Genomic DNA, 25981 nt, shown 5'->3' with positions numbered 1-25981 from the left:
GTATATAATGAAGAGTGAAGCTGGAAACAGGTGAAGAAAGTATGACAGAAGAAAAGGTGCATTGAAGCTAATGGTGTGGAGGAAACCACATGGAAGATATCAATGAAGCATAATAGGGAGTCTGAAGGAGTATAACCATGAAAATTGAAGATGCTTGGAAGTAGAATATGTCAGCATCGAAGAGGACTCTCAGTTCAGAAACCAATCCAAAGTTGAACATTTTTAGTCAGAGGCTGAACTATGTAAACATATGTATAATGACAGGTTTCAGAGAAGCAGCTCTGTTAGTTTGTATCCACAAAAAGAACAAGAGTACTTGTGGCACCTTAGAGACTAACAAATTTATTTGAGCATAAGCTTTTGTGGGCTACAGCCCACTTCATGAGATGCATAGAATGGAACATGCAGAGAACATGAAACATGTACATGAACATGTACATGCAGAGAACATGAAAAGGTGGAAGTAGCCATACCAACTGTAAGAGGCTAATTAATTAAGATGAGCTATTATCAGCAGGAGTAAAAAACTTTTGTAGTGATAATCAAGATGGCCCATTTAGAAAACTGACAAGAAGGTGTGAGGATACTTAACATGGGGAAGTTTTTTCCACCAAATGCATCTGATGAAGTGAGCTGTAGCTCACGAAAGCTTATGCTCTAATAAATTTGTTAGTCTCTAAGGTGCCACAGGTACTCCTTTTCTTCATGGGGAAGTAGATTCGATATGTGTAATGACCCAGCCACTCCCAGTCTCTATTCAAACCTAAGTTAATGGTATCTAGTTTGCATATTAATTCATATGTATAATGACTCCTAAGTTGCAATGAGTGGAAATATTTTGACAAATAGGAAATTCACCAAAAAATACCATTTTGGGGCACTGAAACTATACACAAATATGGGTCAAATTTGGCAAATAGTTTCAGCTGAAAAATAAATTGAGTGAGAAACATCCTGAAAACAAAACAAAACAACCTTCCCCCAAAAAGCCAAAACAAAACTCATTTTGGTGTGTGTTTTTCTTTTCGGGTGTTTTTTTAATCCACATTTTTCAGTTTTTTGTTATGTGAGAAAAACTGAAAAAAAATCAGTTTCAGTTTGAAATGAACCAGATTTTTTGTTAGATTTTTGAATTTGGTCCCTGTAGCGGGGTGGACACCTCCTCCTGCCTGGAAGGGCTTAAAACAGCCCTGGGAGAGGGCTGGGGCAGGGGAAAGGCTGGGCTGATTGGGAGGCAGCCTCAGCTGTGGCCACGCCCCAAACAGACCCCGCTGTCCCTATAAAAGCCAGTGAAACCAGAAGCAAGGGAACTCTCCCTCTTGCTTGCTGAGGGAGAGGGGCCTGTCTGCTGGGAAGCTGAGCAGGGCTAGGGGAAGTCTAGAGGAGCTGGGGAGCTCCGGCCTGGAAACCCCCAGGCTGCAGGCCTAGTGGAAGGCCAAATAGGTGGTATTGGGGTTGCAGGGGGCAGCCAAAGGTAGGCGGAGGCAGCAGGTCCAAACCCCCCTTGCCTATGATGAGTGGTGCTTACACTGCTGTTGGCCCCAGGGAACGGGCCCTAGGTGATGACTGGCGGTGGCCATAGACTGAGGTGAAATGGGGATAGAGGGTAGGGGTTCCCTGCGGAGGGGAGACCCAGACCTGTGCAGGGTACTGCAGGTGGCAGCACCCCGGCATGAAAGGAGGCACCATGGTCTGGGAGGGACATGGGAGGGGCAAGCGGGACCCTGACCTGCAGAGGGAACTCTGGAGGCTGGAACGCTAATTCTCTGGACAACCAGCAGGAGGTTATACCACCACAGTCCCAAAGCTGAAAATCCGTTCATTCAGCTCTCCTCCTAAGGTTGATACTAACTGCTGAAGGAAAAATGACCACAAACTCACAGCAGCTGCTGTGCACTTAACTAAATCTTACACTTTTCCTTGGCCATGAGTCACTTTAATCTGGAATCCTTAACTTCTCCAGAAATTAACAGAGAAGATGATAGAATAGAAAAGATTAAAATGTATAGCGTAACTCACTGTGCATCATCCCTTTTGTGTGGCAGGGGCCATGCTGGGTAATCGTTTTGTTACAGGTGTAAACATCAGATAAACCATGCTGATACCCTTAGTCATCCCACCATCTCAATTAATGTTGCCAGTTGGCTACATTTTTTGCATTTGTTCCTATATATGCTTGACATAATAAAACTTTTTTTCAGATCATATATGTAATACTCCTGGAGCAATTCTGTGCAAAAAAAATAAGAATTCTATGCACAATATTTTAAAAGTCTGCAAAATTTAATTGTCAAAATAACACAATATAATCATGCTAGTTTCAATTATTTTGGTAATTTATTTCAAAATACCTGTCAGCAAGTGTCCCTGTAACCATACAGATCACAAAAAAGATTCAGGAAATGATTTTTGACAAATAGATTCCTTATTAAGCATATTAATACAGAACTTTCAGTAATAATTCATTTAAACTACAATACAGACACTTATTTCCTGCACCTCTCAGAAACAGTGCAAAGGCTTGGGGGAGTTATGGTAATGGAGGAGCTGAGGGAGAGGGAAGTAATTGCTGAAAAGGAGACTGGGAGTGAACCTGGAGGGTTGGTGGGTAGGGGTGGGAAAAGTATGGAACAGGCTTTTGGGGAGGGGGGGTTGTTAGGGAGTTGGGGAGCCTCCCCCCATGCAGACCCTGGCTAACCCCTAATCTCTCCCATTCAGTCAGGCACATCTGTCCTTGTCTCTGTATGTCTCTGAACCCCCACTCAGCCATACCCCTCCCCTGCCCCATGTATCCCTACATCCCCCACTCAGGCATCCCTCCTCCCCCATCCCCATGTGGCTCTGCACTCCCACTCAGCCGCACTCCTCAGCTCTCCTCTCCTGTCCCCTTGTGTCCTTGCACCCCCACTCAACCACCTCATTCCCCCCATCCACATGTGGCCCTGCACCCCACTCCCATTCAACCCTTGGCTCAACGCTGTCACCCCACTACCTCCTGTGCCCCCATCTATCCCCCCCATTGGCCCTTCTGAGCCCATGCCTGTGTGGCCCCCTAGCAGCCCTGGGTGCCCCACTCTGTCTCTCCCCGCCATATCCCATGCCTCACTTTATTCTGTAGATGGGGTGCTGTGAGGATGGCAGCCACTGACCCCACCATCTCCGCAACTGGCTGCTTTGGCCCTGAGCTGGCTGCCTTCTCTTCTGGCACCACAGCAGTCCCTAGTGGGTGAAAGGTGTATTTTCTGCAGCGGACATGAATTCTGTGTGTGCTTAGTGGTGCAGAATTCCCCCAGGAGTAATATAAGTATTTTCATTGCTTACCTAGGAAAATATCTGATGCAGGCTTGCCTGTGCTTTCTATGAAATACAATAATTAAATTATGTTAAAAAAATCAAGGATTTATTAACTGAATTCCTGATTTTTTTAAAGTAACTTTCCGTTACTGAAACTTTAACTGAAAGTTTGTTTTCCTCTACTGTTGATTTAGTAGTAGTGTGGAGACACCGTAGAAGTGTGTTAATGTGAAAAGGGATTCAACTGACATCTCATAATGCACTGAAACTCCATTATTGTTAATCTAGTAGAGAGCTACAGTTCCTTTCATTTTAACCTAACAATGTTGGGTACCCAATTAGAAGTCATATTATCCTATTTATATGGATCATGTTGAGATTAGGAAAACAGATTGTGTTAAAAACATGGTATTTCCTTTCTCCTGTGCTTTGTCAGCCCTTTCTATTTAGACTATAAGCTCTTTGGGGTAAGAACTGTCTTACTATGTTTTGTACAGCATCTAGCACAATGGGCCTCTAATCTTGGTTTGGGCCTCTTGGCAATTCTGTAAAATAAATAATAAATCCTGTAAATCACATGAATTGTGAGAATCCATAGGTACACAGGGTCTGATGTAAAGCCTTTGAAGCCAATGAAATGATTCCCATTGACATCAATGAGCTTTGGATCCGACACATATTACCTAGATTCCTTTATGAGGAGTGATTGTAACACAATGTAACACATATGCTCTGTACCAGGAAAGTCAAGAGCTAATAAAAAAAGTTGATACAGGATTCAAGTGAAAAAGAATTAAAGGATAGGAATATCATTAATGCCAGTCAATATGGCTTTATGGAAAATAGGTGTTGACAAACATCATTTCACTGTTTGCTGTGTTTACAAGTTTACAATATACTTAGACATTTATTAGGCATTTGACTTTGTACCACATGACATTTTAATTAAAAAACTAGCACTATACAATATCATGAGAACATTTAAAAGGATTAAGAACTGGCTAATTGACAAATCTTAAAAAGTAGTTGTCACTGAAGAATCATCATTGAATGGGGAATTTCTAGTGGTGAGCCATGGGGATCAGTACTAGACTCAACATTGTTCAACATCTTCATCAATGATCTGGAAGTAAATATAAAATTACTACTGATAAAATCTGCAGATGACACAAAGATTGGCAGAGTAGTAAAAAAAAAAAGTATGACAACAGGGCAGTCATATGGAGCAACTGTGATCTCTGGGCAAGCAGAGTCCAGGCAATCAAAATGCATTTTAATACAGCCAAATGTAAAATTACACTTTTAAGAACAAGGAATGCAGGCCATATCTATGGAATGGATGTCTCTTTCCTGGAAAGCAGGGACTCTGAACAGGTTTTAGGATTCATAGTCACTCTCAGTGCAATGCTGGGTCAAAAAGTGCCATGCAAACAAGTGAGCAGGAACAGAGAGGTGATTTTATCTCTGTATACAGCATTAGTGAGGCTGATAATGGCATCAGAATTGAATTTTTAAAAATTGGAGAGGGTGCAGAAAAGAGTCACAACAATGATTTGAGGGCTGGAGAAAATGCTTTACTGTGAAAGATAAAGTGCTCCATCATTTTAGATTATCAAAAAGAAGATTGAAAGGTGACTTGACAACAATGTATAACCTTCACAGGGAAAAATACTGAGTACTAGGGGGCTCTTTAATCTACCAGAGAAAGGCATAATAGGAAATCATGGCCGGAAGCTGAAGACAGATAAATTCAAATTAGAAATAAGGCACATATTTTTACCTGAGAGGGTGATTAGCCACTGGAACAAACTACCGGGAAAGTGATGGATTCTCCCTGTGCTTCAGTCTTCAGACAAGACTGGATGCCTTTCTGGAAAACAGACTTTAGTCAGACATAAGTTGTTGGGCTTGATGCAGGGGCAATTGGTTGAGTTAGATCTTTGATATGCAAGAGGTCAGGTTGGAGGATCTGATGGTCCTATCTGATCTTAGACTCTATGAATCCGTGAACTTGTACTACAGTCTTCTTTGACATCTCTTAGTAGCATATTGCCCATTTTCTGTTTATTCTTAATAAATGGCTACGAAGTTGTCTTATGTAGACTTCTTACCACATTCAGCCTCATATGTAGAGGTTACTTAGGCAAGCTTAGGCAGAGCAGCTAATTTAGAAATGCATGAGGGAGATGCACGATTTTGTTAGCAGCAGTTTCACCATAGTCATTGCTATTTTACATCTTTTGACAGTCTCTTGACTGAGTAATAGCTCCAGCATTTTATTGATTGGGTAAAGAAAGCTGCAGCTGCAAAGCAGGAAGGCAGCACAGATTTTTCAAACAGCCTGTGAAAAATGATGGTATCAGAATAAAACTTTGTATACATTTTGGGTTAAATCCTAGGAAATTAGCATGCATGCATATGTACAGGCAATCATGGGCAGAGTTAGATGCACATAGTATAACATATAAAGTCTGATACAAACATGTGCAACATGCTGCTTCTCTGCCAGAATTTGAGGAGCATGAGTGAAGATACAATTATTAAATTGTATTTGTTATTTTCATGGAAAAATTATGCAGGTAGTTTTACTATGCCTGGGTGTGCTGAGATAAATGAAAGCACTGAGTTTTTTTATATTAAAATATGTATGAGATAAAAAAAGAAAGCTTTGTTATTGATTTGAGGCATTAAGATGCCTGTAGAACTTCCTGGAAGAAGGAAGATGCAATATCGAATTTGGGGAAATTGACACTTAGTACAATGTACTGACAAGTGTTTCTATACTACTAGGATCAAACCCTCTCAAGTGAATTTCACAAGCTCTAATCAAGCTACTGCTAAAGGATATTTTCTTTTAGCTAAAGTGGCAAGGCCCATGCATTTAGAACAGATAACCTGAAATCTGTCACCACTAATGATTTTGGATGTAATGGGTGGCAGCAGTGGTATAGCATCCCAGTCTGCTGTTGTGCCTAGAATTACCCTAGGAGTAGAGAAGCAATCAATTTTGAGGGCACTTTAGGTAAACAAAGGAATATTTGAAAAAATGCAACACACTGGAGTCATGCTTTACTTGTAATGGCACAAATGCAGCAAACATATATGTGTATTATACATAATGTTAAAGCAAAATGATGTATGCACTAAATGTTGAAAATAAAGCCCTTTACTTAAAATAACGCTGCCACAGTTGGCACCCTTATAATAGCAGTCAAAGCACAGGCCATGGACCAAAATGCCAATGATGCTGATTTACTATAGAGGGGGTTGTCATAAATATAAAGGGAAGGGTAAACACCTTTAAAATCCCTCCTGGCCAGAGGAAAAACCCTTTCACCTGTAAAGGGTTAAGAAGCTAGGATAACCTCGCTGGAACCGGACCAAAATGACCAATGAGGAGACAAGATACTTTCAAAAGCTGGAGGAAGGGAGAAACAAAGTCTCTTTCTGTCTGTCTGTGTGATGCATTTGCCGGGAACAGAAAGGAATGGAGTCTTAGAATTTAGTAAGTAATCTAGTTTACTAGATTAATTGCGGATTAAGTAATCAGATATGCATTAGATTCTGTTTATTTAAATGGCTGAGAAAATAAGCTGTGCTGAATGGAATGGATATTCCTGTTTTTGTGTCTTTTTGTAACTTAAGGTTTTGCCTAGAGGGAATCTCTATGTTTTGAATCTAATTACCCTGTAAGGTATTTACCATCCTGATTTTATGGAGGTGATTCTTTTACTTTTTCTTCTATTAAAATTCTTCTTTTAAGAACCTGATTGCTTTTTCCATTGTTCTTGAGATCCAAGGGTTTGGGTCTGTGTTCACCTATGTAAATTGGTGAGGATTTTTATCAAGCCTTCCCCAGGAAAGGGGGTGTAGGGTTTGGGGAGGATTTTGGGAGGGAAAGACATTTCCATGCAGGCTCTTTCCTGGTTATATATCTGTTAGACGCTTGGTGGTGGCAGCAATAAAGGCCAAGGGAAAAAGGAAAATAGTTTGTACCTTGGGAAAGTTTAACCTAAGCTGGTAAAAATAAGCTTAGGAGGTTTTCATGCAGGTCCCCACATCTGTACCCTAGAGTTCAGAGTGGGGAAGGAACCTTGACAGGGGTCCTTTCAGGTTAATGTTGAGTTACCTTGTTCAGACAGTGTAAGAAAACTTGCACTGCAGTTGACTATGCTGTGCTTACTTTGAGTGTTAATAGGACTTATTTCCCATTGCTGTCAATCCAGCATTTTTAACCATAATATAATATCTTTTAAAAACTGCATTTTATTCCTGGTTTACAAGCATTTTTATTCCTGGTTTATTTTACTTGAGTCTCCAAGTTTTTTAATACTCTCTCAAAAACCTGAAAAGACTAATCTTGCTTTTTCTGCATAAAAAAAAATCCTCTTTATGTTTACAGTACAGCTTGAAATTAACATGACTTTAGGTATACTTTGTGCATCAGTCTAATGGATGACAGCCCAGCTCTGGAAGTAAGATTTGATATTTCTTTTAATGCTTTGCACTTACAGGGGGCTTGATATTTTCAAAATGCTGTAAAATTAATAATCCTCGCAACTCCCCTATAGGTATAGGTATTTAAGTATTATCATTTTCATTTTACCAGGGACAGAACAGAGACACTAAGAGCCTGATCCCAAATCCACTGAAGTCAGTGTAAAGACTCATACTGAGTTCAGAAAGAAAAGGAGTACTTGTGGCACCTTAGAGACTAACAAATTTATTTGAGCATAAGCTTCCGTGAGCTGTAGCTGCATATGACACAAACAGACGAGGCAAAGCTGTAGCTCACGAAAGCTTATGCTCAAATAAATTTGTTAGTCTCTAAGGTGCCACACGTCCTCCTTTTCTTTTTGCGGATACAGACTAATACGGTTACTACTCTGAAACCTGTCATGCTGAGTTCAGTGGACTTCGAAACAGAAGCCCCTAATGTCTGGAATCAAGGCTACACAGCAATCCAGGCGCAGAACCAGGGAAAGTGTCCCTCACATCAGCACCAAGCTCAGTCCATTAGACTAAGCTGTAAAGTGCTAGCAGTGCAGCATAAATTTTCCTTGAAACAACACCAATTAATGTAAACATCTCATATGCAAACTAATATATTATAGATAGGACAGGTAGCACCATCTATTATTTAGACTGGCCAACACTTCCGATTATAAAATACCCATTACAAAAATCATGTATACATTTCAGTTGCTTAGAACTTTTCCAAATATATAGAAAGCAGGGCTTTCCCTGTAACCTTACAAAAGTTCCAACATAGCTTCATTGCTAAGTGTAAGCAGGTCGACACTTACCATGAAAACAAGGTTGTGAGGTTTTTCTTTTAAAGATCCTCCAATAAACTACTTCAAAATTTTGCTTTTTCCAGAACTTTCCAAAACAATGGTATGTTGGCAACAGGTTTCTCTGAAACACCCATTTTAACTTAGACATTTTATTGCAAAAATAATTCATAGCATAATACAATACACAATGAAGAGCAAAGAGTAAAATGATGGAGCTTTTATGAGATTTTTATTTATCCTTGTAACCTGTGCTTTTTATTTCCCAGACCTGCAGTAGGGACTGCCAGTCATACAACTTGCAGTGAATATTGTCTCATTAGTATTGTTCTAGCCACACTTGCTGCTACTGAACTTATGTGCTCTGCATTGCATTGCATAGAGACAAAAACTGCTGTTACCACTTCAGTTTGACATTTATTAGATACTTTGGCCTGCTCCAATTACTATAGCTGTTATCCAGTTAAAATGCCAAGCAATGTTTCTCTTCTTTGCCAAGGAACACATAATCTAAGATTCTCCACATTTAGTTGGCAGACACTATAATGCTGGGACCAATAAAAAGCTCTAAGAATGACTGGTAGATAAAGACAGGTTTCAGAGTAGCAGCCGTGTTAGTCTGTATTCGCAAAAAGAAAAGGAGTACTTATGGCACCTTAGAGACTAACAAATTTATTAGAGCATAAGTTTTCGTGAGCATCCGATGAAGTGAGCTGTAGCTCACGAAAGCTTATGCTCTAATAAATTTGTTAGTCTCTAAGGTGCCACAAGTACTCCTTTTCTTTTTGGTAGATAAAGGTTAGTCATCTGCCTAGAACAGTATTCATTTACTCCTCTTCAGTCTCACCGAGAACCTTGCAAACATGACATTAGGTTTCTTGCCCAAAGTAATCTCTTTTTCCAATATCTTTCCTTTTGGTGGATGTCAATATTTCAAAAGCTCATTAGCAGTTTTAGCAAAATGCTGCAACTGTTGGAAGATGCCCCTGATATTATTGTATAACCAGAAGTGAAGCAGCATCTAGCTAAGCGCAGTGGTAAACATTATGTGCACATTTTTCAAGCCTAGATCTGTTTTGTTTTTTAAATTGAGGCTGATCATCTGGCATAAAATGCTTTACTCACATATTGGTGGCAATGTGTGTTTTAATGATCAAGACGTTACTTCAGATGTATGTTATAGATGTAAGAATTGTGGATGTGGACATAAGCTCCTCCAGAAAGGCTTACATTTTCAATGGATCCATTCTGAGGCATGTGAGCCAGTGACTCGGAAACTGTGAGAAAAGATGCCTGTTGATATTTCAGAATTTAGTTATTTTTGAAATCAATTTATTATTCATCATTTGGCAAAGAGAGTTATGCTTTGAGTCTTAGTTCAGATGGCATTAAGACCACATACATATCATCAATTTTACTCCAAAATATATGTTCTGCTTTTTTGGTTGCCTCTCCAGATTCACTCAGGATGTGTCTGTGGATATGAATCTTACAAGTTCGAGAGCATTTTTGCTGACCGACTGTTTTCAGACAATATGCTGCCTTTGTCTCAGTCTGCAGTCTCAACCTTCCACAATGGTTCACTTGTGCCTGAGACTCTTGGGTCACATGCACACAGGTGGTTCAGTTTGCCATGTTCTGCCTTCGCCCTCTTCAAATGTGGCTCAGGCCAGTTTACTGTCCAACCCTTCACTGGTATTTTCCAATGCCACGGTAGCAAGATTCTCAAAAGGAATTCTTTGTCTCCATCTGCTGGAGTAGGAAACAGTTCCTTTGTGGGATCTTAGGATAGTCTTAGAGGCTCTGATGGGCCCTCCATTCAAGCCTCTGACATCTTGTCCCTTTACTCTCTTGTGTCAAAAACCTACATTTGGTGGCAATAACATTCACAAGGAGAGCATGTGAGCTGCAGGCTTTGATGACAGACCCTCCTTAGATATAGTTCTCCAAAGACAAAGTGACCTTGCAGCCGCACCCCAAATTTTTGTTGAACCAGGTAGTTTCTTTACCTGTGTTCTTTCCGAAGCTGCATTCATCTCAGACAAGCAGTGCCTTCACATGTTAGACATCAGCTGATGTCTAGCCTTCATCCTGGACAGGATTAACCCTTCAGTGCTTCGCTTCGCCTGTTTGTGTCATATGCAGACCCTGAGAAGGGTTAAGCGGTCTCTTCACAGATGCTCTCTAAAGGGGTAACATCCTGTATCAAGACTGCACATGAAATAGATTCATCTACACGCCCCTCAGTGGGAGCAAGCCCCTTTTACAAGAATGCAAGCTACGTCAGTGGCATTCTTAAGTGACATCTCAATATTGGACATTTGCAGGGCTACCATATGGTCATCAGTACATATGTTTATGAATCATTATGGCATTACCATGGCGTCCAGAGCAGATGCAAACTTTGGGAAGGCAGTCTTGCAGTCCTTGTTCAAGTAGACTCTGAGTCCCACCCTCTATGGATACTGCTTGTGAGTCACCTAAGTGGAATTCATGGCTGCATCTACTCAAAAGAGAAGAAACAGTTACTTACTCTAACTAGTTCTTTGAGATGTGATGCAGCTGTGTATTCCATGACCCATCCTCCATGCTCTCTGGATCAGTGTAGTCACTGAATGATTGTTGGGAAGGAACTGAAGGGGGATTGAGGCAGTCTCAGATAGTCAGGGGAAGGGTGTGGCCACGAGACGCGAGTGCTGCTTCCTATAGGTACTGCTAGGAAAAATTCTCCGGCTCTGGTTGGGTGTGCACCTAGTAGAATACACATTTGCATCATATCTCACAGAACCTCAGTTACACCAGAGGCTATGAGACAGAGCAGCCACAGTGAATCAACCCTGTTATCCAATGGCAAAAGTAAACTATGGATCATCATCACTTAACACAGGAACTTGGCATTTGGAGTATTAATAGCCCCAAAGTGGATGTACACTGTTCGAGCAGTGAAAAGTGAGTGTTGTGTAAATGAGAATCAGACCCAATGTCTTTGTACACCATCAGCAGCTAGGGCTACTGTGACAAATGAAGAGGTGGGGGATAGCTCCCTTTTATAGACACCCAGCCAGCCAGTAGCTATAAAATCCCTCTTAGTAACTGTTCTCTAATTGCTCTACCTGTAAAGGGTTAAGAAGTCTAACTGCTATGCATAGGTAAAAGGAAGTGAGTGGGCACTTGGCCAAAAGATCCAATGGGAAGACTAGAAATTTTTAAAATTGAAAAAAGACTCTCCTTTTGTCTGTCTGTTGTTCTCCCGGGGAGAGGCAGACAGAGCAACAGCTATGCTGTAAGAAGCTTGGGCCAGGTATGAAAAAAATCATCAGTATCAAACCTAGAAACTACTCATTTAAAACACAGATATGTAAGTAAATCAGGAAATGTCTAGCAAGATGCAATTAAGTTTATCCCTTTTATTTCATTATGGCTTGTGGATTCCTCTGTGCTAACCCCAAGTTTGTTTTGCTTGTAACCTTTAAGCTGGATCTCAGGAAAGCTATTCTTGGTGCTTAATTCTTATCGTTGCTCTTTTAAAATCTAGCAACAGCCTGAGTTCCCAGATGTATTTTCTTTCTTATTTTTTATTAATAAAATTTACCTTTTTTAAGAACAGAATTGGATTTTTGTGTTGTAAGAGGTTTGTGCACATGTTGTTTAATTAGCTGGTAGAAACAGCTGATTTCCTTTTATTTTTTCCTTTCTGAGCTCTTCCCCGGGGAGGGGCGTAAAAGGACTTGAGAGTACCCCACAGAAAGGAATTCCCAAGTGCGCCTTCCTGGGCTCTCAAAGGGGTTCTGCACTTGGGTAGGGGCAGCATCTACCAATCCAAGGTCAGAGAAAAGCTGTAACCTTTGGAGTTTAATACAAGCCTGAAGTGGCCAGTGTTAATTTTTTAAATCCTTGCGGGCCCCCATCTTCTGCACTCTAAGTGCCAGAGTGGGGAATTAGCTTTGACAGCTACACATCATCTCCAAGTACAGAGAATCATTTTGAAATGTGTTTATTTCAGCATTTAAAGAGCTGAATCATAACACTGGTGAATTTGTAGAAAATTATTTTATATCCTTAGACTTCGTGGATGAAAGCTTTGAACTTTTAACTGCATTAGTCTAAAATGCTGGTGAACAGGCCAGAATGTTAGTAAAGAGGAGGCCATCATATATAATACATTTACTATGAAAAAATCCTTTGGGTTAAAAATCTAACTCCCACAAATGTGCTTAGTGGGACAATAATACCCATCTTTATAGGAATATTACATTTTTCTGTGTTGGTCGTGTAATATCCTGTCCACCTATGCTCTGGGTGTCCCTAAACCTCCAACTGCCTGAATCTGAGACTGGATGACACTCGATAATTGCCCTGTTCTGTTCATTTCCTCTCAAGTGTCTGGCACTGGCCACTGTCAAAAGATGGGATAATTGGTCCAGATAGACCATTGATCTGACCCATTATGGCCGTTCTTATAGTCTGTTTCATGATGTTGCCCCAATATGTCACCCTTACAACAAATCAAAAGTTAATAGGAATTAGAGAAGGGAAGATCAGTTGGGTCACTTTCTCTTGTTTTGCTGAATTTTTTTTCCAATATATTTCCTAATGATTTCTCTAATGTAGTTCTAAATTATGCCCATGCTGGTATTTCCAGCACTGCCCTGGGGAGTTATTCTACAGTCCAGTTGGCCTTGTTATTAGGAAAACTAATGCTGACTCTCAAGAAAAATATCTTCTTCTCAGTTTCATCCCATTACTTCTACCTGAAGTATTTTGGACAGCCCAGAGCAGTTTTTATCTTCCTGAGTGTTTACATGGTTTTAAAAATGTGTTAATATATTGCACATTAAAAATACGCATTTACGGTTATAAAAATCTAAAGATAACTGAAGTCCATGGAAAGACTTCAAGAGACCTTGGATTAAGCCCTTAGAAAATAAGGTTTTTCAAATATTCCTAACTACAGTGACTTTTCTGATTAAAAAAAAAAAAATCCCTTCTGTGGTCACAGTGAAATGAGAAAGTGACACACTTCTGTGTAAGCATAAGAACTTTAAAATTATTAGCAGCATTTGACCTGAGATGACGATAGTGGTGACTTACTATGTATAAATGGATGTATTAAAAATAAATAACCCAGTAAATTAATCATCTGTTTCAAATGAGTATTTACCATATTTACCTCAAGTAAAGTTCCAATAATCTTATTTAGCATTACTACAGGTAAGAGTTAATAAGCGTCTCATCTGAGTTCAACACAAATAGTGTTACCACATTAACATGAAGAAAAGGAGTACTTGTGGCACCTTAGAGACTAACAAATTTATTAGAGCATAAGCTTTCGTGAACTACAGCTCACTTCATCAGATGCATTTGGTAGAAAAAAAAAATTTCCACCAAATGCATCCGATGAAGTGAGCTGTAGCTCACGAAAGCTTATGCTCTAATAAATTTGTTAATCTCTAAGGTGCCACAAGTACTCCTTTTCTTTTTGCGAATACAGACGAACACAGCTGCTACTCTGAAACCTTACATTAACATGAATTACTACAAATTGGCTTTTGACTGGAACACCATAGCCTATGTCATTATATAAACTATTGCTCTAGATTTGTTTTCAGCCCATGAGGATGATAAAATCTCCTGTTAGCAAGTTTGAGTTCTCCTGAGATACTGAGAGTAATTTGCGGTGGATTTCTCAATATGTTATGGCTGTTTAGTTTCCATTAATTAAAGTAAAGGGTGCTTCTTAAAGTGTTTGCAGAAAGTACATGACAAAAGCAACTTGCATTAAAATATTTTAACTGTGAGTCTATTATGTTTTCACTTCAGCTGCAATTTAAGGGGAAGTGATCTGATATATCCTTACAGCTTATAGTTTTATAATCTGACACATTCTTGTTATTTATAAACTCTTTCTGCTGGGACCAGATTTGCATAATTTCTTTTGTAAACTATTTCCATGGAATTTTCTCCTTGTATTTGCATTCCCATTAAAGTGATGAAATTGCTCAGAAAGCATTTGGGTAACTACCATAGATATTCCATTCATGCAGTTCCAAATACAGCCCTTTATGTAGCAGCATGCTGTATAGTTATTATTATTAACATATTTTCTTAGTAAAATGGTAGATGATTGCATTAGAATGACTACATTAACGGTACTTCCTGCAGCAGTCAGTTTCTAACCTATTGGCCTTGCATTCGTTTTATTTATTTACATATCTTGATGTGCCAGCCTTCAGCAAGTGCAAATATATATCTCTATCTGTAGCTAATGGGTTTCTTCTGGGTGCCATGTGCTACCTCATTATAGAGAAGATAAACAAAGCACAGAGGATCATACCTGCCCAAGTTTATACTAACATTTAGTTTCTAATGCTGTTTTTTCCTATATCCATGACACTGAATCAGCTTTCCTTGAAACAGTACTTCCTCTCCGTTACTGACGTTTCTAGAAAGAGCAAATCAGTGGCCCCAGCAGAAGGAGGTTTTTAATGACATGTGTTTTTTCCCCATATGCTTTATGTTTATTCCATTCTGTCAAAAGTAGAAGGACACATCTGGAGAAAAACTGTGATAGAATGAAACATCCAAGCCTCTTGGTGGTGATGCCTATGGGAATCAGTAGGTTGGTGCATGCTGGTAGATATAGCTACAAGATGATAAAACAAAGTAACGTCTTTGTTTACTGTGACAAAAAAAATCATAAGAAAGCAGCAGACTCTTCTTTGACGGGCAGCTGCAGTGCAGACTGAAAGGAACAAAGAAACCAGTTACAATATTGTTTGCAACAAGACATTTTAAAGTAATAATCAGCTTGTATTCATTACTATGAACCTGCAAATGTACTAACAGTAACAGTGAAAGAAGCAAATGTGTGCTAATGAAACTGTAGGGCATTGTCTGAGCAATTCTCTGATTTGATGGTGATGCAAATGCAAAGGAGGTGACCATGCAGGGATGGATGGAGAAGGCTATGCAATCACCAGGTGCTAGGATATTAACTATATCAAAAATCATTTGCTCAGCATTTAAGGAACCACCAACTTACGCACAGGGATAGTCTTCCAGTTAATTCACCATCTTGCGTGAATATCACACACTGTACATTGCCTGAATCAAATTGAACCTTTACCCATCAGGGAGGAATGCATGAAACTGTTTATACTGTAAAAGTTTGCCAAAAAAAAGGTAGGGGATGTTGTTTTTCAAGTTATTTCAGTGTACAATGTGTCATTGAACTAAGCCACAAACAAAATATCAGAGGTGAGATGAGACAAGACCTGGTGTAATGTTTTACAGTTGGGAGATCCAGCCAGAAGAAATGACAAAGATTATAGCAGTTTCCTTGATCCCTCAGTCTTAATCAGGTTTGCAACCTGGGGTCTTGTTAGATTGCCAGTTGCTTCTGGATAGCCATGTAGCAGCAGTTGCTAAAGATCTGTTTATTCTTTCTGCCTGGCAAGCCATCTTTTGTGGGGAGTATTTAACTGGCCTTGGTTATCCATATGTTTGTCATCTGAAGGCCAGAAACAAACCAGAAGAAACTGAATGAGACAGGGTTACTAAACGTGCCCTTTATTCTGCAGAGAGTGAATTATGATTCCACAGGTACATCAGTGTTAGGAGATGAAAGGTGTTACTTAATAGCTATGTTCATCACGCATGCATAGCCCAGCTTTCTTAGCTTAGACCATTTGTTTAAAAGTACTCAAAAACATAAGAGTACTGAACATATGCAAACAGTGATGTAGAAATCCTTATAACTCAATTAAACTAGGGAAGAGTTAAGGTTGTTTTTCTGGCTTTAAATGTGCATTGACAATCTATCCAATGTTTGGATTATTTTTATACCTATTTTAAGTGTGCCTATATTTCCAGGCATTCTGAAGTTGAGATTTGGGTTTGTTTTAAACTTTAACATTATGTAAACTTAACAGTAAACATTGAATTGACCTGTATGCTCAAACTTTGCCTGAGAATATATAGTGGGTTAATTCCAATTAGGAAGTATTATGTTTTATCAGCCATGTTGTTATCTTTATGTGATAGGGCATGGCCCTCTGCTCCTGTCTTCGTGGACAAATGGCTCTAACACCTCTGGTTTGTAACCACCACCGTGTAGTTTATTTATGTTAATTTAGGGGGTTTATTCCTTCACCCACTTACTTCCCTGGTCCTTCTCGCATGAACAGAGAGCAACAATACCCGAAGTCCAAAGGTGCAAACAATTCGATGTTTATTGGGGTGAACTTCCAGCAAGCATGATTCCAGTTTCCTTCCTTAGTGTCCCCCTTCCCAGCTCTGACACCACAGAGCCTTACACCTGTGTCCCTGTTCCCATTCCTGCCCTTAGCCAAACATGATTCCAATTTCCCCACCCCCATTCCCTGTTCCCATTTCCCCCATCCACCCACTTCCTGATTGACTGCAGACTATATAGTAAAACTTGAGTTCTGCTTAGCTATACCTTAACCAATCATTTTAGTGAAATTTAACTAACCAGTCCTAACATATTGTAACATGATTATGTAACCAATTATATCCCACCACCTTAATTAGTTTACACCCAGCAAAATTAATTATACAGCAGACAGGAACAATCACAGAACCAGACAGAGATTATACAGACAAACAACAGCAAAGTGGGAACTATAATGACAAAACAATACAGAAGTGAGGATTTCACATCCCAGCTATTGATAAGTGAGTTCTTGCCAGACAGGATACTATCAAACTAAGTTTCCTTTTACATTTTCTAGGTACTTCCCTTTCTCTGGAGGTGATAGGCACTATCAAGACAGGATTGTATCCTAACAGCCCAATAGCACCTTATTTCAATGTGACTAATTTGGAATGTGAGGTGGTGATCGGTCGCTTTCCAGCTTTTGGCTGCCTCTGTTGCTTAGCCAAAGGCCTTAGCATAAGAACAGGGCCTCAGACTGTCACAGTAAGAGAAGGCCCTTACACCGGCAGACAGTAATTTTGATTCTTTTATACCTCTAGAACTAGCTAAGTGATAAGAATACACCTAAATTCTTAGAGTATAGGCTTTTACAGACAGACCTGAATATCTATATCCTAACATGTTATATCAACACCACCCTCTTTCCCATCCAGCAATTCTATCATCATTCCTTTTTGCCAGAGAGAAGAGAGGGCAGGGATCTCTCCATGCAGAGATCTCTCTTTACCATGGCCCTGCTGGCCTGCCCCATCACCACCTCTCTCTGTTTTCCTCCTCATACTTTCCTCCTGTGCTCCTTTTCTACTCCGGCAGTTAACGTGCCAATTAGCAATTTAGCTCTCCCAGCCTAGTAATTATCCACTCCTTTGGAACTCAGACTTTCTGGAGGGAACTAACTAAATTTGCAGTGACCAGAGTGCTGCTTCAGCTGCTGGTTCTCAGCACTCTGTCACAATTTATCATTCATTTCATAAACCAGCAGCATACCAAGTTTAAGAGGTATAACAGTTTTTCTTTTGCAGTTTTTTGGGAATCAACTGTAATAATGACAGGCCCAATAATACGTTCCAGATGGTAATTCCTGCTTTTCCTCCTCACTACTTATTGCCCACTTACACCAGTGCATCCTGTTTTTCATACTATATGACACATCAAATGCATGGGTGTGCAGCTGTATCAGAAATTTTTAACCTACACAGATGTTCAATACTTTATACTTTTTTGTCTACAAAAAAGTAACGTTTTGTCTATACTATAGGGACACCGTCATCTTAAAAATCACATTTCTGACTGAAAATGTGGTACTATGGTAGTCAACAGTAACAGCTAAGGTTATCATAATTAAAAAGTTATTTGGGGAAAGGAGAAGAAAATATCTCCTTCAAGTTTATTTACTTTATGCATTGTAGAGTCAGTTAGTAAATTTCTGACTTGCTGAAAAGATCCTTATAAACATCAACAAGAAAACAGGAAAATCCTTACCAAAAATAATTAATGAATTGTAATAAATCAAAACATACTATTTAAAGAGTACTCTTTCAGAAAGTGGATTTTTTAAAAAAAATCAATTCAAAAAGTTCAAGTTGTTGGTATCCCTTTAAATCTATAAAAACTAAAATATTAAACTAGTTCACTGATACTAAACTATTTGACATTATGTTTTGATGTGCTTTTACATGCATGGATCATAAGCTCTATTTTGGACACTTCATTGCTGGAAATGCACAATTTCTAAATGCATGCAGAGTGGGAGAGATGGAGATGGAGAAGCATACTTTTTCTCCAGCAATTCAAATACTTTCTCCTTACATACAGTTTAGGTCATGAAGTACCATACATAGACATTGGTGTAGTCTTTAGAAGAAAAGAACTTTTTTCCCCGTTATACAAACATGTTTTCCTGGTTTTGGCACAGATCAATGCCTTACTGGTTATGTCCGAAGATTCCAGTGTAAAAACTATGTACTTTGAGTTAAAAGTTTAGCACCCCACACTTCTGGCATGAATACGCTACTGTTGCAGCACTTCCAGCTTATGGGCCTGATGCTGCACCTCTTACTCAGATGGGTAATGTTTACGTGAGTTGGTTTTGGTGGCACTATTCGTCTGAAGAATTGGAGGATTGGGCCCTAAGAACATGAGTCAGTATTTAAGTGCAGAGCCACTGGTTACTATTCCTTGGGCCACAATGTCAAACACAAAATGTCTTTGAATGGCTTTGAAATAGGCATGTACTTGAATGTGGCATTTGGCTCAAAATGTCTTTATTAAATGAAGGAACAATTCAGTTTTATAACTTTATACTTGCTTGATCTGACATTAAAAATTTTGAAAATATATTTGCTTGTTGTTTTTTTCATTAAGACATTCAGATACCACATTTGTATTGAAAGGCTGCTAATTTCCCTGAACACGATTATCTAATGATTATTTTATATGGTTATTTTTCAGATGTTCGAATGAAACCAGATTCAAAACGGAAGAATTATTTTGGGCATACAATTTCTGCCCTACTCCATACTCTTGGACAACACTTCTGGGCCTTATTTTATACTTGGTTTTCTTTGCACCTGGTAAGCAAATACTTGTTTTAGCACATAGTTTTAAGTAAATAGCAAACATTTGATGTTCTTAATGGTCAAACCACTTGAAGCTTCTCTTACTGTTCAGTCTGATTGTTATACTAAAATTGATCTTTTTTTAATTCTCAGGAATGGGACCTATGCCCTGGACAGTAAATTCTGAAATCTATCCACTTTGGGCTAGAAGTACAGGAAATGCATGTTCATCTGGTGTAAACTGGATTTTCAATGTTCTGGTGTCGCTGACATTTTTGCATACAGCAGAATACCTTACATACTATGGTAAGATGTTGTTTATGTCTTAATCTGCAGTATTAACATTTGTATTGTCTTACATGGCACGTAGATTTACTACAGTTTAGATCAGGGGTGAGCAAACTACAGCCCGCGAGCCGGATCCAGCCCATCAGGGCTTTGGATCCGGCCCGCGGGATTGCCATGTCCCTGCAGCTCCTGGGGGAGCGGGGCAGAGGGCTCCATGCACTGCTCTTGCCTGTGGGTACCTCCCCTGAAGCTCCCATTGGCCGGGAACAGGGAACCACAGCCAATGGGAGCTTCGGGAGAAGTACGCACAGACAAGAGCAGCATGCGGAGCTCTCTGCCCCCCCCAAGGGGCCGCAGAGACATGGTGCCAGCCGCTTCCCAGAGCGGTGCTGGGCCACGACAGGCAAGCAGGGAGTTGGCCCTGGCCCCGGTGCATGCCGCTGTCACCCTGGAGCCAGTCCAGGTAAGCGACGCCAGGTCGGAACATGAACCCCTCCTGCACCCCACTCCCCAGCTCCCTGCCCTGAGCCCCCTGCACCCCAAGCCCCTGCCCTGAGCCCCCTGCTGCACCCTGCCCCCCTCCTGTACCCTAACCCTCTGCCTTGAGCCCCCTGCCACACCTCTCCTGCACCCCAACCACTTGCCCTGAGCACCTGCCACACCCGCACCCCTGCCCTGAGCCCCCTCATACACTCTGCACTTTTTCTCTGTCCCTGTCCCAACTTCTTGCCCTGAGCCCCTTCCTGCACACCGCACCCTCTCCCACACCCCGCACTCCCTTCCACACCCCAATCCCCAGCCCTGGCCCTGCATGCAATTTCCCCACCCACCTGTGTCCCTCAGGCCAAAAAGTTTGCCCACCCCTGGTTTAGATGATGATATACTAGCTGTTTTGTGGTATGCCATTTTAGCTGCCAAGTTCTTGATTAACACTAGTTTAGTAAGTTTCATTCTTTAAGAAGGGAATGTAGACAGATAATTTAAAATGAGGAAAATGAAGGAAACCTTCTGTTTAGTGTAATACTGTGGTTCCCATTTAAAAGGGTAGCATTTGCCAACTTTTATCACATAGTAGTATCTGAGATTCCCCTTCATGTCATTACCATCACATGCCTAGTCATGTGGTTATACAGTCAATGTAAATAGTAATTAGGGATAGGATAAATTCAAGAGTCTGGTTTAATCTGTGTAATCCTTTTGGCTATTTTTGTTGATGTTTCTCTGTGTTTTGGGTCACCTCAAGGCCCATTCAGCCGGGGGGGAAGCCAAACCTTCCCTTTCACGTGTCTCTTTATTGCAGACCTCCAGTAGTGTTGTTGCTATTTCTTTTAACTGATGGGAAATTAAAAGGATCTGTATGAGTTTCCATGTTACTCTAAAACCAAATGGAGTATTGCCCCTTACTAATTTGATTTATTAAAGAGTGATGTAAAAAAGCAGTTTTTTCTCATGCCCATAGACGTGCTCCTTTATTGTAATGCTGCAGTTCATATTTCACAAACTTCTTTGATTTCTGTAGCCTCCTAAGTCTGTTGTTTCTGTGGGAGATGGTAAAGACAGGAGGGTTAAAGTTCTGTAACCTAGTATGTGTGTTGTTTTGTATTGCAGGGGCATTCTTCCTCTATGCAGGGTTTGCTGGTGTGGGACTCATTTTCATCTACGGCTGCCTTCCTGAGACTAAAGGGAAAAAACTAGAGGAAATTGAATCTTTGTTTGAAAACAGGCTATGTACATGTGGTATTTCAGATTCTGATGAAGGGAGGTATATTGAATATATTCGGGTGAAGGGAAGTAATTATCATCTGTCTGACAATGATGCTTCTGATGTGGAATAATTTTCAGCTGCTGATGTATTAATCATTTAAAAGCCTTCTGGGGGAAGAGCAGCTGTTGGTGACCTCACTGCCCTGCTTCTGGTCTGGTTCTCTTTTCTACTGCCTAGTTACAAATGCCTTCATATACTAAAATACTTCATTTGGGAGAAAATTAAGTGTAATAATGTTTTCTGATCATGGAAAGTAATGGTTTCCAAAGGGGATTTAATTCTTCGATTGTATGAATTTACCTATGGTGTGCAATACAGGTATCTGTGCATTATACCAAATGAAATGCATACGGTGTACCATACTATATATCCTTATCTTTCTTTGCTGACAAAAGTTAAAATAATGTAATAGCTAATCAGCAACCAAATGACTCATAAAAGTAGAATAAATCTGGGAACGGGCTGGATTCACAAAAGAACTTTAACTTCTAGGCACCTAAAAAAATCACTGGGATTCACAAAATTTGAGTTAAGCACTCAGGCTTCCTGTACAATGACTGGTTGGATATAGGCACCTGTGAATGGGATTCACCAAAGCCAGCACACTAGGTGAATTCCTATAGCCAATGGGAGATGCCAGGGAGAGGGGGGTGTCGTAAGCTGTGTCTCTCTCTGAGAGTTTGGCACCTAAATCCAGGCTGGAGGGAGGCATCTCCCTCTCCTTGGGATTCTCAGCTGCAAGCCCTCTCTTGGAGATTCACCAGGAGTTGGGCAATCACCTGAGAGGTGGCAGATCCCTATTTGAAACGCTTCTCTGTCTCAGGTGGACGGGCAACTTGAACCAGGGCACTCCCACATCCTTGATGAGTACCCCAGCCACTGGGATAAAAGATGAGTGAGGTGCTCCTCTGCATCCTCCTCCTGTGAGCATGCACCGAAGATTGGGCCCTGCAGGCGAGTTAGGTGGAGGAATTCTTATCTTCCCCTGGTTTGTGCAGTGCACTGGGGCTTAGGTATCCAGACACCTACAGGGGAGCCACAGTGCATGTACTGAGAGGCACAATATCAGCACCAAGGGGAACTGTTAATGCAAAATCTTAGGAATCTACAGGGTTTGGCAGCAACTGAGCAGGGGTTTTGCGAATCCCAGTGGTGCCTGATCCTGGGATTTAGGTACCCAAAATGGCAGTTAGGTGCCTAAATCCCTTTGTGACTCTAGCCCTACATATTTGGTGTTTTTGTCACAGCAGCCCGAATATGAAATAAGCAGAATGAGAAATCCACAGGATGCTGTAGAATAATCACTTGAAATTATCACACAGTTTGAAAATACAAATATCTTCTGTCTTTATGGGAGAGATGTATCTCCTACATTTCCCTAATGGGATTCAACTCTTGTTTCTTTGCGGTGATATCCAGAGGTCTGTACTAAATTGCTCAGTGTTTCAACTCTATTGGCACAGTGGATGTCGGTTATATTACTCTATCCAGCTATTGATCTTTGACAATATATTATGATCAGTAGTTGGTATTAGTGAGCTAAATTGCCAAAGAATGACCTGAAGCTCACAGTAAGGTGTAATTAAACGTGATTGCCTGGACAAATAAACTGACATATATTGATAAGTGCCACTTAAAGGCCTTAATTGGAAAGGTTAACTGGAAAAAAGAGATTTTTCATTCCCATTTGTGCATCTGAGCATTCGGGTACGTGTCCAGTTTTGAACACAAATATCAGTTTTAAGAAAAATAGGGTTAAGATCTTGTGTTGATAAGTTCACAGCAATCACTGCCCCATTGCTCATTAATATACATGTCACTTTCAATTTATGTCTTATGTGCAAAGTAAATTATTTCTAGCAGGTCTTTCCTCCCTTTACTCATACAGTCTATTTGGATCTGAAAAGAAAATTAGCGGTATTCAAATGCTGATATTTACTCACATTAATTGTCTTATGAAGCATTGCAAAATTGTCAGGAAAATTCACCACGTCAGGCACAAAAAGCTGCTCACCCACATTCACCATGGTAATGAAAAAATTAATGGTATTTTATTCACCTGCCAAAAAATTACTTGTGTTGGCAAGTAGAATCTTATAAGGCTGCATTAAAATATCATGATATTTTCCTTCCTCTCTACCCCTTACCCAGTTAATCCTTCAGAGAAATAAGTTTAAAAAAAGTTGGAAGCTCAAAGTCATACCCCTGAAATTCTGAATGGAGGAAAAATCCCTTTTCAGAAATACCGTTTCCTCCCTTTTTTTTCATGCTGTACAGTTTTGATGAAACTATATGAGATCGTTGGGTTTTATAGATATAGGTTTGGTGGCCTTTTCATGTATTGAGAGAGATATTTTGAATGTGGGTTTGCTCTCTAAGAACAAGAATGTTATTGGTTGCCTAATTATTTTTAGTGGGTCACACATGGGTAATAAGTTTGTATTGTAACTCTTTGCTAGATCTGATTTATATTGCTCTATATAATTTTATACAGGGGCTTTTCTAACTCCTTGAGTTTTCTTTGAATTGTGTATTTTGTCAGAGTTGGGTGTGGCTGTCTTTTTAACTTTATAAAACTGTTAACGAAAAGAACTGTTTAAAAAGCAAATGGTTTAAAACATCCCTCTTGTAATTTGGAAAAGGAGGAAATAAGCATGATAAACAGAGGGCTTTTAAATAAGTCACAGTCACTAAGTTTTGGCATGATTGGACTTTGAATATGCACCTGCTCAGTTAGAGGGCCAGATCTCTGCTCTCATTTAGGCACACCACACTTTTATGCTCTCAAGTATGAGATGTTGAAAATGTTGCAGCATGTACAAATTCAAACGTACACTCTATTAGGCACACCGTTGCCAGTGTATAGCCTTCACTGAAGGCACAAGATAGTCTTAAATACTTTTATGGGTAACCTGGCTTCTGCCTGACCCCCAAAAGTCTATTCTCCAGGCTATGATTCAGAAAAGAATCCCTATTCAGGACAGCATGTAAGCACACATTTAAATGCTGCCCTGAATAGAGACAGACTTTAGCACATATCTCTCCTAAGGCCCTGACCGAGCAATACACTTAAGAATGTGCTTAACTTTTAGCATGCGATTAGTCCCATTGATTTAAGTGCTTTTGCTGGACTGGGGCCTAAGCTACTTGAAATGCAGCTGATCTCTAATAGCTTTAGTGATCAACTGTCACTGTATTGCACCAACCTCTATGATTAGACAAAATTATTGCACTGCTGTCACTCATTTGGCATAACTGAAGTAAAGTGACTGTAATAGAAATTGTCACAAGATCAGTGATTTGTTTTTCTGCAAATGCTGGGGCTTTTTAGCAAAAGAAGACCATTATCCTTTGTCAACAGTGTTTCTTGGGTGTTCTCATAAACTACCCGCTGTGCACAGTACTCCACTATATTTCTGACACTTATGACTTTTATCTTATTGTAGACAATTTTTTAAAGTCATGCATGACATTTCCCTATTCTCTAGGCATAGAGACTAAAAACACAATGCATTTCAGCTGTGAATGCAGTTGAGTAATGAGGGCACAAAACCTACTGGCTTCTTTTCTGTCACTTTCTTTTCGCCTCAGTGGAGTTGGATTTAAGTCTTCCTTTTACTATTGCTTTATACAAAGATAATATTCCATCTCTTATAAGTATTAGACATAATTCCAAGCATTATTTATAATAAAAACAAGATCAACTGAATACTTGAAATTAATCTTACATAATTAGGGTTTTATTTTTAGAATCCGTTAACATTTATACTGTATGAAGAAAATGAAACAAATATTTCTATTTTGCAACAGGTTTTTATATTTGTGCATATTTTACGTTCTAAGAGATTTTGCTAGTGTGGGTAGACTTACTAACATTCCAGATAAAAAGATATAAATACAATGTAGCTGAATAATTTCTTATGACAGGATTTTAATTTATAAAAGAACATAAATAGTATGTCTAAGCACAATGTCATTTTTATTAAAAGCTTTCTGCAGAAGATGTGAAATTATTTCTTCACACGTACTACATGTTTAATTCAGGGGCATCAGGAAAGTTAAAGTAGGATTGATGGTATAATTTTGGCTAAATTGGTGTATGAGTTACATACTTACAGTTTGGGGAATTTCATACCTCTGATGCTTCAGATCATGTAGGTCTGATAATAGGTACAGGAGATGTTAGTCCAGATGCATATTTTATTTTTTTAAATTTTATTAAAAATTAATTTGTTAATCCTGTTGTAGATTCTAAAGCTTCTTTCATGTAATTTACAAGTTGTTTCTGCCCCTCATCAAACTGCTGGTCAAATTGTGGGGTTTT

At 39.7% G+C, this 25981-nt stretch overlaps 1 protein-coding gene across 1 annotated transcript in view; it reads left to right on the top strand.

Moving 5' to 3' along the window:
• The window catches only part of SLC2A13 (solute carrier family 2 member 13), a 329544-nt gene extending 306146 nt beyond the window's left edge, over positions 1-23398 (top strand). Inside the window, 3 exon segments of the mRNA XM_038392556.2 lie at positions 19498-19619; positions 19758-19910; positions 21501-23398. Coding sequence (XP_038248484.1) covers positions 19498-19619; positions 19758-19910; positions 21501-21727 — 502 coding nt within the window. The 3' untranslated portion in view covers positions 21728-23398.
• Positions 23399-25981: the final 2583 nt, after the last annotated feature.

The sequence above is a fragment of the Dermochelys coriacea genome, chromosome 1 (assembly GCF_009764565.3).
Source record: "Dermochelys coriacea isolate rDerCor1 chromosome 1, rDerCor1.pri.v4, whole genome shotgun sequence".
Lineage (NCBI taxonomy): Eukaryota > Metazoa > Chordata > Testudines > Dermochelyidae > Dermochelys > Dermochelys coriacea.
The sequence above is the reverse complement of the archived record's forward strand: the minus strand, read 5'-3'. Positions and strand labels throughout refer to the sequence as shown.